Source organism: Pongo abelii, chromosome 7, assembly GCF_028885655.2.
Source record: "Pongo abelii isolate AG06213 chromosome 7, NHGRI_mPonAbe1-v2.0_pri, whole genome shotgun sequence".
Classification (NCBI taxonomy): domain Eukaryota; kingdom Metazoa; phylum Chordata; class Mammalia; order Primates; family Hominidae; genus Pongo; species Pongo abelii.
Window position 1 is genome coordinate 73,942,501 of NC_071992.2, and position 15,022 is coordinate 73,957,522.

At 38.4% G+C, this 15,022-nt stretch overlaps 1 protein-coding gene across 3 annotated transcripts in view; it reads right to left on the reverse strand.

The window, feature by feature from the left end:
• The window catches only part of TOX (thymocyte selection associated high mobility group box), a 319,032-nt gene that overhangs the window by 155,626 nt on the left and 148,384 nt on the right, over positions 1-15,022 (reverse strand). For 2 of the 3 annotated variants that reach the window (XM_002819113.6, XM_063726658.1), the window contains exon 2: positions 4,573-4,638. The exons of the other annotated variant lie outside the window; for it this stretch is intronic. In XM_002819113.6, the coding sequence (XP_002819159.1) occupies positions 4,573-4,638 (66 nt within the window). The remainder of the gene's footprint in view (positions 1-4,572; positions 4,639-15,022) is intronic. 3 annotated transcript variants of the gene reach the window in all.

A 15,022-nucleotide genomic window follows, 5' to 3' on the forward strand; every position in this document is an offset into this window, starting at 1 on the left:
AAGGAATAAAAGCAGGAAGGTGGTAGGGAAGGAGGGAGGGAATGAAGGAAGCAAGGCGGGGGAACCAAACAGAAGGATATGGTTTAGCAGAGCAAAGGCCAAGGTCCAAGAGGAAGTGATTTATTAAAAATCTAGTTCAATCAAGTAACCTGAGCTTTTCCATAACCTGATGCCAGGAAAATCTTCTCATTCTTCCTTAATATTAAAGGATTATTTCTTGTATTAAAAAGATCAGTCCTTCTTTATCTTTTCATACAATACTTCAACTGAGGCAGGCATGTGAAGAGCTGAGTCCCTGAGTCTAGGGCACTGGTGGAAAACACAGAATGAACAAACAGGCAGCCGTGGGAAAGGACACTGTTTTTTTTTTTTTTTTTTTTTTTTGAGACAGAGTCTCCTTCTGTCACCTTGGCTGGAGTGCAGTGGCATGATCTTGGCTCACTGCAACCTCCACCTCCTGGGTTCAAGCAATTCTCCTGCCTCAGCCTCCTGAGTAGCTGGGATTACAGGTGCGCTCCACCATGCCCGGCTAATTTTTGTATTTTTAGTAGAGACGGGGCTTTGCTATGTTGGCCAGGCCGGTCTCGAACTCCTGACCTCAGGTGATCCGCCCGCTTTGGCCTCCCAAAGTGCTGGGATTACAGGCATGAGAAACCACGCCCGGCAGAAAAGGACATTCTTGAAACTGACACAGAAGAGGAAAGAATGGGGGAAAGCCATGGCACATATTCAAAACTGAAAAATCAAATAAAATAACCTAGTGCTGTAGAAAGTTCTGATGAAGAGAACTAGATTTCTTTTGACGTATTTCATTTAGATGAACTTTATATCTTGACGACAGCCTCATATAAAGGACTATGAAAGGTACTACAATTATTCTAGGAGCTGGAGAAAGGGGCTGAAGTTTTGTCAGGAGATCAGAGAACCCCATAGCATGCGTATCTGAGTGGGCTGAGAAAATTCCGGAGAAAAGTCAGGGCTGAGGTGGGAAGCCCAATGCCCCTCTGTTTTGTTCTGCCTGCTGGCATATTTGTCCAGATATTTTATAAGATACATTTTATTGTATAGATTTAAGGTGTACAACATGTTACGATATACATATAGATAATAAAACAGTTAATATAGTGAAGCAAATTAACATATCCATCATCTTGCAGTTACCTATTTTGTGTGTGTGTGTGGCAAGAACAGATAAAATGTACTCACTTAGCAAACATCCCAAATACTATATTATTATCATTATTTTGAGATATAATCTTGCTCTGTTGCCCAGGCTAAAGTGCAGTGGTGCGATCTCAGCTCACTGCAACCTCCACCTCGTGGGTTCAAGTGATTCTCCTGCCTCAGCCTCCGGAGTGGAGACTCTGGAGTGGCTGGGATTACAGGCACATACCACCATGCCTGGCTAATTTTTGTATTTCTAGTAGAGACAGGGTTTCACCATGTTGGCCAGGTTGGTCTCAAACCTGACCTCAAGTGATTCGCGGCCTCAGCCTCCCAAAGTGCTGGGATTACAGGCGTGAGCCACCATGCCCAGCCCTAAATACTGTATTATTAACCATAGTCCTCATGTTGCAAGTTACATCTCTAGACTTGTTCATCCTACATATCACTACTTTGTATCTTTCTGGTCTAGATATTGTCACCTCAATCAAACATGACAAGTTCAGAATGGCAAAGAAGTGGGTTTCTGACCGGCTGCTCATCTGGCTTCCTTTCATTAGCCCACTCACTTTCTTCCACAAACTCTTAATGGGACAAAGTTCAGGAGGTATTAAGCAACAAGGCGCCTTTAGCCAGGGTTTGGAAACACACAAAGAAATCTCGAATTGCTGGTTCCAATTCTAACCAGAGTAAGAAAAAAGTTAAATGATGTTTAAATTAAAGCACTGAGTGACCAGCACACTTATAGCTATTATAGGAGAAAACAGTCAATATTCCAAGAATGGTGCCAGAGTAAAATGGAAATCTTATGAGTTTTTATTATATACTTGTCAGGCTTATTATAAGGTGGTATATTCAATTTAAAAGTTGCCTATTAGTTATAAAACTATATGCAAAAAATTTTAAGGATTTGTATACTCTAGCTTAAGAGGTAGAGAATGCATGCAGTAGATAGTGCCAAAGAGCCCTTTGGGACTGTCTAAAAGAATATCATTAATTTTTACAGTGTACTTCCATTTCTGGAGCAGTTCCAGCATTGGCTTATCTATAAAAATCATTTCAAGTTTAGAATTATGCTATTTGCTTGCAGCAACATCACAGGAGCAGTAGTGCGCCATATGTTGCTACTTAGCAACTTAGTCTATAAGTCCCAAAGCATGTACTGATTTGAAAATTGAACAGGAATTATAATTGTTGAGTGATGCTATGAGGCAAGTTGTCTTGGATTACTAAACTATGCAGATGTTTGATGTTATGTAGGAAAAGGAAAAAACTATTTTTTTTTCCCTGCAGGATGACTAAAATCTTATTTATGATTGCCTAAAGGGGTAAATTGATTAAAATTCCCTAAAAGAATACCAGGTAATGAATTCTTGAACATACCATATTACAGTAAACAAAAGGAATGTTAAGTGTAAAATTTAGCTAAGGCCATTCAACTTATGTAATTTGTGAAGTTTATTTTTCTCCAGAGTATGTATTATCTTACACTAGTCTAAATTTTAAAACAGCACATTCTAAAAACATTTTCATATATGCTACATTATTTTTTTAAGTGTTTATTTCTGGCTCACAAGCCTGCCCTATCTTTAAAAAGCACAAAAGTATTTAGGACTCTTCTTTACAAATTATCACTGGTATTCAACACATTCTTAGTAACTCCTGACTGACACATGAAGAAAAACAATGTTAGTTGTTTGATTTCAGTAAGGGCTTAATATTATGCATTGTACTTGAATTTTAAAATCTAAGGAGCCAAGTCATTATGATGTATATGTTCTGAATTTCCAATCCTTTATCCAAAACTCTTTAAGACGGACATAATGATTCTCTAAGAGGGAGCAGCTGCTTTATAACAGCCATCATTTATTGAGTTTGTGTTTCTACTGTTTCAAACAAATTCAATTAGCCCTTACACTTCAAAACCCTAAAGGCACCAAAGAGATGATACCAGGTTGCTTTCATCTAATAGTAATACTAAACTTGTCAGTACAGTTTTGGGATTGATGGTTAGAAGAAAATTAATAGTAACATTTTTCATTTTTTAATCAAACAGTCCTATTCAGAACTACCTATGGATTTTGGAGGCTACTTAGCCAAATGAATTCAGTTCAGGAAGAATTCTAAATGCAAAGCTCAGCCTTCCAAAGGTATTCTTAGAGTGATCAGCTCAGTTGAATGGAAGGCAATGTAGTCAGGCTCTTTGAACTTCATGATGACCTTTTCAGCTGAACAATAAATACAGTGTAGTTTCCAGAATATCTGCCAGCGAAGGCAGTAATCCTAATGACTTCTAAATGCAAAGTTCAGGGAGATGCAGGCCTGCCTCTGTTTTGAGTTAAGTACGAGACATTTTGGTCACAGAGTGCATCCTTAACATATACATTAGATTTAATTCACTGACAACCTTAATGAAGAAAAAGTTTTATGCTCCCTCCCAACCCCATTCCCCAACCCCTCCCAGTTATTAAATCTAAATGTGTGGATATGTAGGCATTGAACATTACTAAGGGTTTATTTTAGAATTACTAACATATGAAATTCCAATCTACCATGGTTTTTACCATTCTAGAAAAAACATGTTTGTGTCAACAAAATGCTCCTGTGAACTGTTCCTTGCTTTCACTTATTCATTTATTTATTTTTGCTTACAATGTTCTCATATTTTACGTTATACTGGTATCCAAGGGCAGTTATAATTTGGCTTTAAATGTTCTGCTGAATTAAAGGACCTGGTCTTAAGTATCTAAAAATAAATAGTCAAACATTTACTTTTATAAATGTAACCATTTACATTCTCATTGGACTTTTGTTGTCATTTCTCATGATTAAATACCTTGTCAACTATTCCCAGTGAAATGTATACAAAGGTGCCCTTGAAAGGTTTCAATCATATCATGTTTTTTGGCCTGAAAGCTCCTCCCCAGTCCCCACTCCTTACCTCCCCAGGAGACCATGAAAGCAGCCTTCTAGCCCCACCGGCCATGGGATTTGGGTTACGAACGTTACATTTTGTTGAAAATGGCCCCAACCATTGATAATTAAAGCTATTTGTGACACGTGTAGCTTATAATGATTAAATCGTCTACAGTCAGAAGCACAAATAACCTGCACCTGTAAAGACTTTATTTCCTAAAGGTAAAACAACTGTTTAGGAAAGATCATGCTGGCAAAACAGCTGCTTGCCGTTCTGGAGAGGAAACAAGGTAGTATCTTTCAACAAATGCCAACTCTGGCGTTTTATCAGCTCTATCTCATTAACTGGAAACAAGGCTTAAATGCTTTGTTTATAAATTATGATTATTCCTGATTGCGGCAGTTACTGATAGTGCTACTCATTTGCAATGCAGCTCTTTGAATTTGTTTAATTACAATTTGAAACAAGGCAGAGAAGATTAATTAACCCACCTGGCTGGCTGGCACATAGTCCTGGCTCGGCTCTGTCATGCTCATATACATGTTCTCACCGTCAAACTGCGAATGAAATAATAGTAAACATTCAGCAATCTTGACTGCGGGTATGTTTGGTTTTTATTTGTTTTGTTTTGTTTTTTAACCATCAAACTGGAAAACAGTAGCCATAAAAAATACTGCGGCTGGGACTATGGAAAATCTGTCACAGCAAGCGAGCCACATCTTTTCTTTGATGTTTCTGTTGTCATCCTTACTGACCCTGGATGTCAGTGATTTGGAGTAATTAGTGCTCTAGTAATTACAGCAAGCAAGCAAGAAATGAATGGTTTCCTTTCATCTGCAATCTGTTTTAAAACAAAATGGCTCATTTTGCACGCCATGTATACATATTGCAGTTCAGTTGTAATGAAGTATTAAATGAATGGCATGATTTCTAAAAGAAAAGAATAACGAAAAATACACGAAGGCACAGCTCGGTGCATTCTGAGTTTAGCTCTCAAAAAAGAAAAAGTGCAGAGTTTTCATAATAGACTAAAACTGGCATCATCATAATAGCCTTCTGATTAAGAAAAATTTAACTTTATAATAATATTTGAAAAGAGCATGTGCCACTTAACCATGGCTAAGAATGATAATAACAATAAATAACAATAAAAATACACAGGCACAATGAAATACTCCTTTTTGAAATATTTCAGATATCAAATTCATGTATTAAAAATGCATAGAAATTCATACGCAAATTTTCAAGTTAGGAAAAGGATGGAAGAAAGAAATTCGCAGGGGCAGCACAATTGGAGAACTCTCAAATAGTTCAAGCAACAACAATAACAACAACAAAATACTTTTCATTATCTGGGGTTTTGAAAGTAGTCATCATTCTATTCAGACTTAATCCTCAGCTATTTTTAGTCACTTGATAGATGAGCAAAGCATTTCTCTTTCAGTTAGAGGAAGAATTTTTCCAAGGTAATAATCAAATGGATGAACACAATAACTTCACAGAGCTGGGTCTGAATATACTTTCATTGGTGGACTAATTTCAGACATGGGGAATTGAAAGTCTGAATTATTATTTTTGAAACAGAATAGTGTTATTGATAGTGGTGCAAACCATGGTATTATGGACATACTTTATATACTATGAAAAAATGGTGTTATATTAGAACATAAAAAATATTGTACTATAGACATCTCATTCCACCACCTATGAACTGCCAGCAGAAGAAGGTTATACCAACATGAGGGTCGCTCACAGCCTCTAAACTGTAATTGCCAGAGTGGGTGCCCTGAAAATTCACATCAACATAAGCTGTAAATAAAGACCTCCCTAAAGACATGGAAGCACTCATGAGACTAAGCTCAGAGAATCAAAAGATTTCTTCACACATCACCCTATAAATATATTTCACATTATGTGAACAACTTATCTAAACAGAATGAAATTACTTATTGAAAGATGTGGTTGTTAGAGCAAATAAAAAATAATACAACTGGAAAAAGAAGAGTTGGGTGTTTTGGTTGCTCTGTCAGCTGGTTCATGAACCCGGAGTTCAAGTGACTTACCCCAGGTTGCTTTACTCTTTTTTTTTTTTTTTTTTTTGAGATGGAGTTTCGCTCTGTCACCCAGGCTGAGTGCAATGGCGCGATCGCAGCTCACTGCAATCTTCGCCTCCCAGGTTCAAGTGATTCTCCTGCCTCAGCCTCCAGAGTAGCTGGGACTACAGGTGCCCACCACCACACCCAGCTAATTTTTGTATTTTTAGTAGAGGCAGGGTCTTGAACTCTTGACCTCAGCCTCCCAAAGCCTGCCTCAGCCTCCCAAAGTGCTGGGATTGCAGGCATGAGCCACCGTGCCCAGCTGAACAGGTGAACTCTTTTCAACCCAAAGATAGGCCAGCCCCAACCAATCTGCCTGTTACTCCTAACAACTCAAGACCTAACAAAGAGCCTCACTGTGCATTTCTTCATTTCCACCCACTGTTAGAGTACACTGGTTTGTTTGCAAATGTTTTTCATGTTGAGGTGCCAAGGAACCATTTAAAATATGGACAGTTTCTCTGACTGTAACAAACTAAACTGAAGAAGTGGAGTGAACCAAATACTCCACTGCCTGTGCATATTCTATAAATGTGTTACTTTCTATTTCATCTTCTCTAACTCATTTTCTAAATCTGGTGTTGTTCTCAAGCCAGCTAAAGGCTTTGAAGTTTTGGGTTGAGTCTATCCAACATGTACACTAATTGAGTACATTCAGTGTTACTGCTCTTGATGAAGACTCTTTCCTCAAGAAGTACCAATACTTAGGTAATATTGAGCCAAGACTAAAACAGCATTTTAACATAAAAGATATGTGGCTATAGGCATTATACGTATATTTTTAAGTACATTTTATGTTCCTGCCACCTGTATCTTTACATGTATTAACTGATTTAAGCATCACAAAACCAAGAGTTAGGTATTATTATTACCTACATTTTACGAAAGAAGATACAAAGGCACAGATAAGCTAGATGTTTCAAGCTACATAGCTTGTGAGCGGTAGGGCTGGGATGCAAACCCAGGCCCCCTGGCTTTTTACCCACCCATGCACTTCACCACCAGAACACATCAATATATTCTGAATCATAATGATAAGTTAGCTATCAATTCTGAAAATAACATCAAAAAATTATCAAAGCAGAGTGATGACATTATCTCAATGACACTTAGCCCAATGTGGTGGCACATGTCTGTGGTCCCAGCTACTTGGGAGGCTAAGGTGGGAGGACTGCTTGAGCCTGGGAGGTTGAGGCTGCAGGTATATTATCCAGAATTTGTGGTATTGTGAGAATTTTTAAGTGTTGTGAGGAGCTGTCAACCTAGTATTTGGCCTGGCAGAAAACCAAGAGAGGGAATGATGGTTAATTCTACAGGTCAACTTGACTAGGCCATGGGCTGCCCAGATATTTGGTCAACCATTCTTCTGGGTGTGTCCATGCGGGTGTTTCTGAGTGGGAATAACACGTGAATTGACAGACTGGGTAAAGCAGATTGCTCTCCCCAAGGTGGGTGGGTCTCAGCCAATCAGTTGAAGGCTTGACTACAACAGTAAGGACTGACTAGAGTAAATGAATTCCTCCTGCCTCACTGTTGAGCTGAGACATCAGTCTTTCACTGTTTTGGGGCATGACTTGTGAAATAACATTGGCTCTTGTTGGACCTCAAACTTGCCAGCTTTCGGTCTGGAACTACACCATCGGTTCTCCTGGCTCTCCAGCCTGCTAACTGCAGGTCTTGGGACATCTCAGCATCCATAATCATGTCAGCCAATTCCTTATACTGAATCTCTTTTGATAGATAGAAGATAGATAGATAGATAGAAGATAGATAGATAGATAGATAGATAGATAGATAGATAGATAGATTAGATAGATAGAGATAGACAGATACATAGATCATCTATCCATACATCCAGTTGGTTTTGTTTCTCTGGAGCACCCTAATACAGGTGGCTTTTAAAAATTACTATCAGGATATTCAGAACTCCTCCAAAAGTGTATTTCTGGGGAGCCTACAGTATACAAATGTATTTATTTCATGCTATCACTTGCTTTCTAGAGGAGAAGAGCCATGTTGATTTTGCTATGAGACTCTGCTCTCAGTTCCTATCACACCCACTTCCTGTTTTCCAGTTCATCCCACACACATAATCACACCTCTTTGTCCAGAATGCCTTCCTTCCCTTTTACTTGTTGCAGTGTTTTGTAGACTCCTCACCTCTCCTTAGTGAGGGCTGGGCTGTCTGCAGGCTCTGGGCTCCCCTAGGCCAGACTCTGACTACAGCTTTATACTTCATCTCCATAAGAAGTGGGAATAGACTCAATGGCTATTTGTAGCTGGTGTGTGTGTGTGTGTGTGTGTGTGTGCACCCTACAGACCTGAAGGCACAGCATTCACATTAACACATTCTAATGACCCCACTTCACTCTACCTGGATTACAGATTAGATGAACATTATTAGTAACTATTGCAATAAAATTGTATTTATTAAATATAACTAACTGCATTTCCTTACTCCGTATGCTCATCACAGTTACTATTCTTAGAAGTCAACTGAATTTAGGCATCATAACTTTTCAAAATATATCTAAGCATACTAGGGTTTTTAATTTCCATGTATTCTCAATTTAAAACCTGAAGCAAAGTTTGAAAGAATAAATAGGCTGATTTATTTAAATCTAAATGTAAATGGCATCAACCTAGGATCAGCCTTCCCGACCAAGCGCTTTTAGACTCTTTATTGTGTTTTTATTTCAAAGCACCAGGGGATGCAATCATATAAAAAGTCATTTATAATCTTCTACTTCAGTTTTTTGAAATTGTTTTTAGAGGATATTAACCAAACCCATAATCCCAAAGAGCTTTCAAACTAGGTGGTTGTTATTTCTTCTATTTAAAAATTGAAAGGAGAAATCTAGCAATATCTGAACATAGTGAACGACAAGCAAAAATGGGCGATATTAGGCTACCAAAACCACAAAGACAAGAAAAGTCAAAAATAGAATGTGAAGTATAAATCAGTCATTGGCACTGGTACAGAAAATGGGAACATTTTAGGGAAACCATTAAAAGAAAATCAGAAAACTGCTGCTGAGGGGGAAAAACAGCCTCACGGAATTCATGAAACAGTACCACATTGTATTGCCTATAAAGGGAAAAAGCTTACATTTCTGGGTGTTTTCTGAAAGAATATTTGATACTTTGATGTTTGAAAAGAAGGGCTAAAAATGGAAATGTTTATAACAGGGCGTCAATTTGACATTTCTTAGACGATGCATTATAATAAATCATTTTTAGAGAGGCTAATATCCCCAAAATAAAATTTCCATTTTTGTATTCCTTGGCCCAGTATAAGATTACGAGTCATCTTTTTTTTTTTTTTTTTTTTTTTTTTTTGTAACAGAAGAAATAAGTTTGGGCAATGAAGAGTTTGCTGTTTCCTAGAAGCAAAGCATTTTGAAAGTTAAGCATCAAATGTAGGGTGATAATATGCATAGTTGTAATGCTGTTCCCATGCACAGTCACACAGATCCAGTGAAAACTGAGCAAAGCTAACCCCCACACTTACTGCACATCCTCACCAGTCTCAAGGGAAGATGTCAGGAGGCACTGGAGAAGGAAGAGGTGTCTATTTATCTGCTAGTGTCAAGGCTGAACCTGTTGATGATACAAGTCTTAAGTCAGTCTGCCTCCATGCTGAGCCCAGCTGAATGAAACTGGTTCTGAGCACAGCACAGCTGCAGAAGTGGATCACACTGAAAGGAAAGAGACCAGACTGAGTCGAGGCTATCAACACCCAAAGAAAAGAAAGCCGAGTTACTCTGCTAGTGCTTTTTATGGATGTGCATTCCAACTCAGGAGCACACAGAGCTGAACTAGAGAAGAGCAGTCCCTCTTGGTTGGGCTCCTGTCACTTGAACTTGAGTGGTAAACACTCAGCTACAGATCTGAATGGTATGGAGAGGAAGAATGGCCTGGGTACAGTGCGGCTGCTTGGAAGACTTGGCCATGGGTGGGCAAAAGATAGTGCTAGACCCACAACTTAGAAGCTGGACTCCACTTTGGGGCTGAGTTTGTATTTTCATTTTTGTCCCAGTGATATACTTATTTGGAGGAATATTAGATATTCTTTTTGTTAACTGTGAAAACTGAAATTTTCAATAATAATAATAATACTATGTATTTATCCTAAACCTGTGGCTCAATGGCATGAATCTCAAGAGAGAAACACGACAGTTTCCCTCTGCTGTTAAGGGTAAGGCTACAATGCAATGTTTTTCATTGTTGTGTTTTTGGTTTTTTGTTTTTAACCAAATACACCAAACTTATGATTCAAGTTATTCTTTTTTTTTTTTTAGATGGAGTCTTGCTCTGTCACCCAGGCTGGAGTGCAGTGGCATGATCTTGGCTCACTGCAAGCTCCACCTCCCGGGTTCACGCCATTCTCCTGCCTCAGCCTCCCGAGTAGCTGGGACTACAGGCGCCCGCCACCACACCTGGCTAATTTTTTGTATTTTTAGTAGAGACGGGGTTTCACCGTGTTAGCCAGAATGGTGTCGATCTCCTGACCTCGTGATCCGCCCTCCTCAGCCTCCCAAAGTGCCGGGATTACAGGCGTGAGCCACCGCACCCGGCCAAGTTATTCTTTTAATTAGTATTAAGTAGTCACCTAGTAAGCTCTACAAGTAAGATAATAATGCCACAGTGGTTCAAACCAGTTTGAACTTCTTCCTTTGGAGGCCCTCTCTAATTTCACTAAATATATGAAGCCATTTAATTTTTGTAATAATCCTGTAATATTATTACTCTTATTTTATAGATGACAAAACACAAGGAAGTCCAGTAACTTGTCTGTGATGGATCCAGTTACATGCTCCCCAGATCTGCTCAGCCTGCCTGACCCTCAGGCCTCTGACGTTTGCTTCCAGGAACAGCTGACACTGTTCCCATGTAGCCTCCAGAGGCACCACTTCCATTGCCACCACAGCTACAAACCAAGGTGTCCCCAAGCACAGCAGCAATTTATATAGAAAAGCTTTGCACCTGGCTGGAGCTGAGGAGGTTTTGGGTAACATACTCTGAGAGTGCAGGGAAATTTCCTATTGTCCCATGGAAGGACTGGCTCATGATGTCCTCTGTAGCACCTCTATGTCCCTCATGCCCAGCAACCAGCGATGAGTTGTTGCAAAGCTATGGCCACTTGGAAATATACATCTTATGTTTTCTTCTCCATGCCTCCCTGCCTTGCTTACTTTCCCCTCACTCTGGTTTCTCTGGGCTTACATTCCCAGCATTAACATTCAAGCTTTCACTGCAGGCTCTGCTTTCTGGGAACTTGGACTAAAATAGTGCCCAATGGTACCAGTTAGTAAGTGACAACACTCTTAACTGCAATGCTGTACTAATCTCACCCCATCTTTGTTCTGCTTTCATTATATTAAAGAGTCATTGATTCTATTTTAACTCCCTATGCAAAGACAGAAACAAACTTATGAAACGGTGATAAATAGAAGAAACAAGAATTGCCTATATCATGAAAGCATTACTCCATTTGAAAGAAAAAAAATGCAAGTTTCTAGAAAACTTCATTAACCCTAAACTTTCAGTACCAAGCAATCCATTTGCATTATGTATTGTTTAAGAAAAGAATGTGTGGATGAAAGCTTAACTAGAAAACCATTCTGGTGAATTTAATGAAAATAAATTTAATAAAATGAAAATATGGATTTTACAAAAAGGCCTCCACAGGGTGTCTGATATCAGAAAATGAGGATCAAACACTTTGGCTTCTTTGTAGGAGCCTTCTTTTTTAAATGAATTCCCAAGTAATTTCTGAAATTCTATAATGATTAAGGCTGTAAAACTATACCGTATAGATGAAATTCAGCACAGTTTCAAATGATTGGTTCAGAACATTCCTCTGACTTTTCATGTTTTAGACAAATTTTTTTCCGAATCCATCTACGAAGGAAACAATTTGAGAGGTGCATTCAAACTTGCTGCCGAAACTCACTTATTTCCACATCATATCAGCTCTCACCTCATTTACTACAGTACCTAAGTTCAACATAGATGTGGAATGAAAAGTATGAAAGTAATTACTTTTGTGGGGTTGGACCTTTTATTGCTGCTATTTCTTTTTAAGCGCAGTGAATATTTTTCAGTATCTGATAGATGCATAGAGAAAAAAGCAAGAATATTTTTCTACACATATCTGGTTTGGAGGAGTATGCTCAGTTCTGGGAACCTCAAAACAAAACAAAACAAAACAAAAAATAAGACTAGTAAGTCAAGGCATTGGAAAGGTTATGGGAATAGAATGACAGATGTATTAAAAAGAACAACAGAGAAGTTGTATTTAGGTGACCATTGAGTGGGTTGAAATGGTAAAACTTTTTTTAAAAACCAAGGACAAACAATTCTTGAATAATTTTGAGATTAAAAGTGGTAGTATCAAATAAAAATAAAATACAAATAAGAAGGTACAGGGTTATTAAGATGGAGATTCTCACTTCCCTATTATTATTACTCAGACAAATTACGTTGTGACTAAGTATAACAATTATGTGACAGAAATAGACTTTTGGTGATTAAACTCTCCTGGGGTAAGACAGGTGTGGAATGGTATTTTGATATGTTCAGGCAAACCTGACCAATTCGAAACACATGAGGGTCAGTCTAGAACTACTCCATTTTTTAAGAGATATTTGACATTTATTTTTTCAGATTGCAGAGTTTCTGTTTTCTAAATGAAAACATGTCATTTTAAATAACTGGATTAAATGGCAAATCCTTCAGGACATTGAGTATGAGTATGGATTTGTCCATTGTGAACTGAAGCAAAGCTCTGTTAACATATCTTTTGCATTTTAAGGAATCTGAGAAGTCTTTCAATCCATCATTATATCCAGAGTACAATGTTTTATTTTTTACATCTTCAAGTACTACATAGTTATATTCATTATTGCCTAGTTGCCTTTATAAAACCTCATGATCTCATGTAACTTTCTCTGCTGATTTATCTAAATTTTTATGAAGATTATAGAATAATTTTCATTGCTTTAGTTTAAGGCTTCACACATAAGATGTCCCCTTCACAAGGCATATGCATTCAATGTATTTCAGATTTTCAGTTCCAAAGTGTCTTTGCTTACAGCACTTCTATCTCCTCTACACCGAGATCATTCTTCACTCCTGTTTGATTTTTTATAGCATTTTTCAAATACTTCATCCTCCCCTTTGACAATGTCCATTTTATCATATGTTGCCAGAAACCTGTCAAAGCCAAAACTGGAAGACTTGCTGGAAACAGCATGCCTGCTTCTACTCAAAGCCTTATTTATTCTGCATTGTGAGAGATGATTGGTGCCCCTTGTCTTACTTTCTGGAATGTCACCATATGATGCCCTTTTGCTGAAAAATTTGGAGAACAAAGTATCACCACATGATGCTAACAGGCATAAACCACCTAGTATGGTCTTGTTGATACATTAAAATTAAATGATCATCAATATACTCCTAGATAAAAATGTGATATCATTCATTCATTCAACAAATGCTCATTTTGTGCCTACTTATATGCCAGGTACACACATGCATTAACTCATTTAGTCCTCACAACAACCCCACAGACAGTCAGTTTGCACATTGTTTTACCAATAAGAAAACTGAGTCCTGAAGAATTAAGTTTTAAATATTTCCGACATCACTCCTGTCTGCATCTACCTCTCTACTTTCTCTTGTCACTCTACATTTTATCCTTGCTTAGTGATTTTCGTATGGCCAGATAATCCCCATCTCTATGCTTACCCATCATCTCATCTGCCTAAAATACTTCTCCAGCTCCCACTTCCTTCTATTTCTCCCCTTATTTACTACTAATTAGATGATCATAGAATTTATCCTCCAGCTTGGAACACTTCTGACAGTGTCAGGAGGTAAGATTACTAATTATGATTGAATAACATGCGGAAACTCGAAGTCTCCCAGCCAAGGAAAACCTTACCACCAGAAGGTAATCCTTCCCTGACCTCATGGATGATTAAGGTGCCTTCTCTGTGCCTATGTCCGTGCTTTAAGGCATCTTGTGCTTATCCCAGCCCACATCTCTTTCTACTGTTGTTGCTTCACTACCTCTTTCCTATATTGAACTATGAGCATTTTGAGGGCAGAGACCGTCCTAACTTACCTGTCTATCTCTAGCACTTAGCATAGGCTTAGCACATTTTATTTAGTCAATGACATTAAATGAATCACATAAATCCAGGGCAATACTGTCACAACTAAAAGTATTTCAGAGATCTCACCATTCCATTATTCTGCTGTAACATTTATTCCATATTCTTTCACTTCTAAATCAAAGTCTCTCTATGAAAATAGCTAATTTTCCAGGGACATTGGAAAAAAGTTTCTGTAAACCAGATCCTACTTTAGTTTTCCACATCTTCCTATCCTAAAGAGACCACTCAGTCACTCTAGTTTAAATAGTTTGAAAAGTAGTTCATTTTTTCAGAATTTAGATAATGGCTAAAAGCTTCATGGTACCAGGTGGTCAAGTCCTTAACCTCTTCCTTGATTCTGGGGGTCCGTTCTAATAAGCAGATTGTGCTAGAGCTGCTCCAGATCACACTGGTTTGTTCTTTTATGCCGACAGCAAACTGCGGGTGGGCACTGCTCTGAATCTGTGGCAGCACGATAAGGAAAAACGACTAGAATGGCAGACACTGCTGTTCTTTCCTTCTCATTGCCCACATGGCGTGTGGGAAATTCAGGGCTCTGCTTCTCTTGTAGGGAAGGCAGAATAGGACAAAATGAGGACAGATTCTATCATGGAGTGGGTTTGAAATAAGGAGACCCAGAGAAGAGTCTGGGTTCTGACAGTTCCTAGCCGACTAGTCTTGGG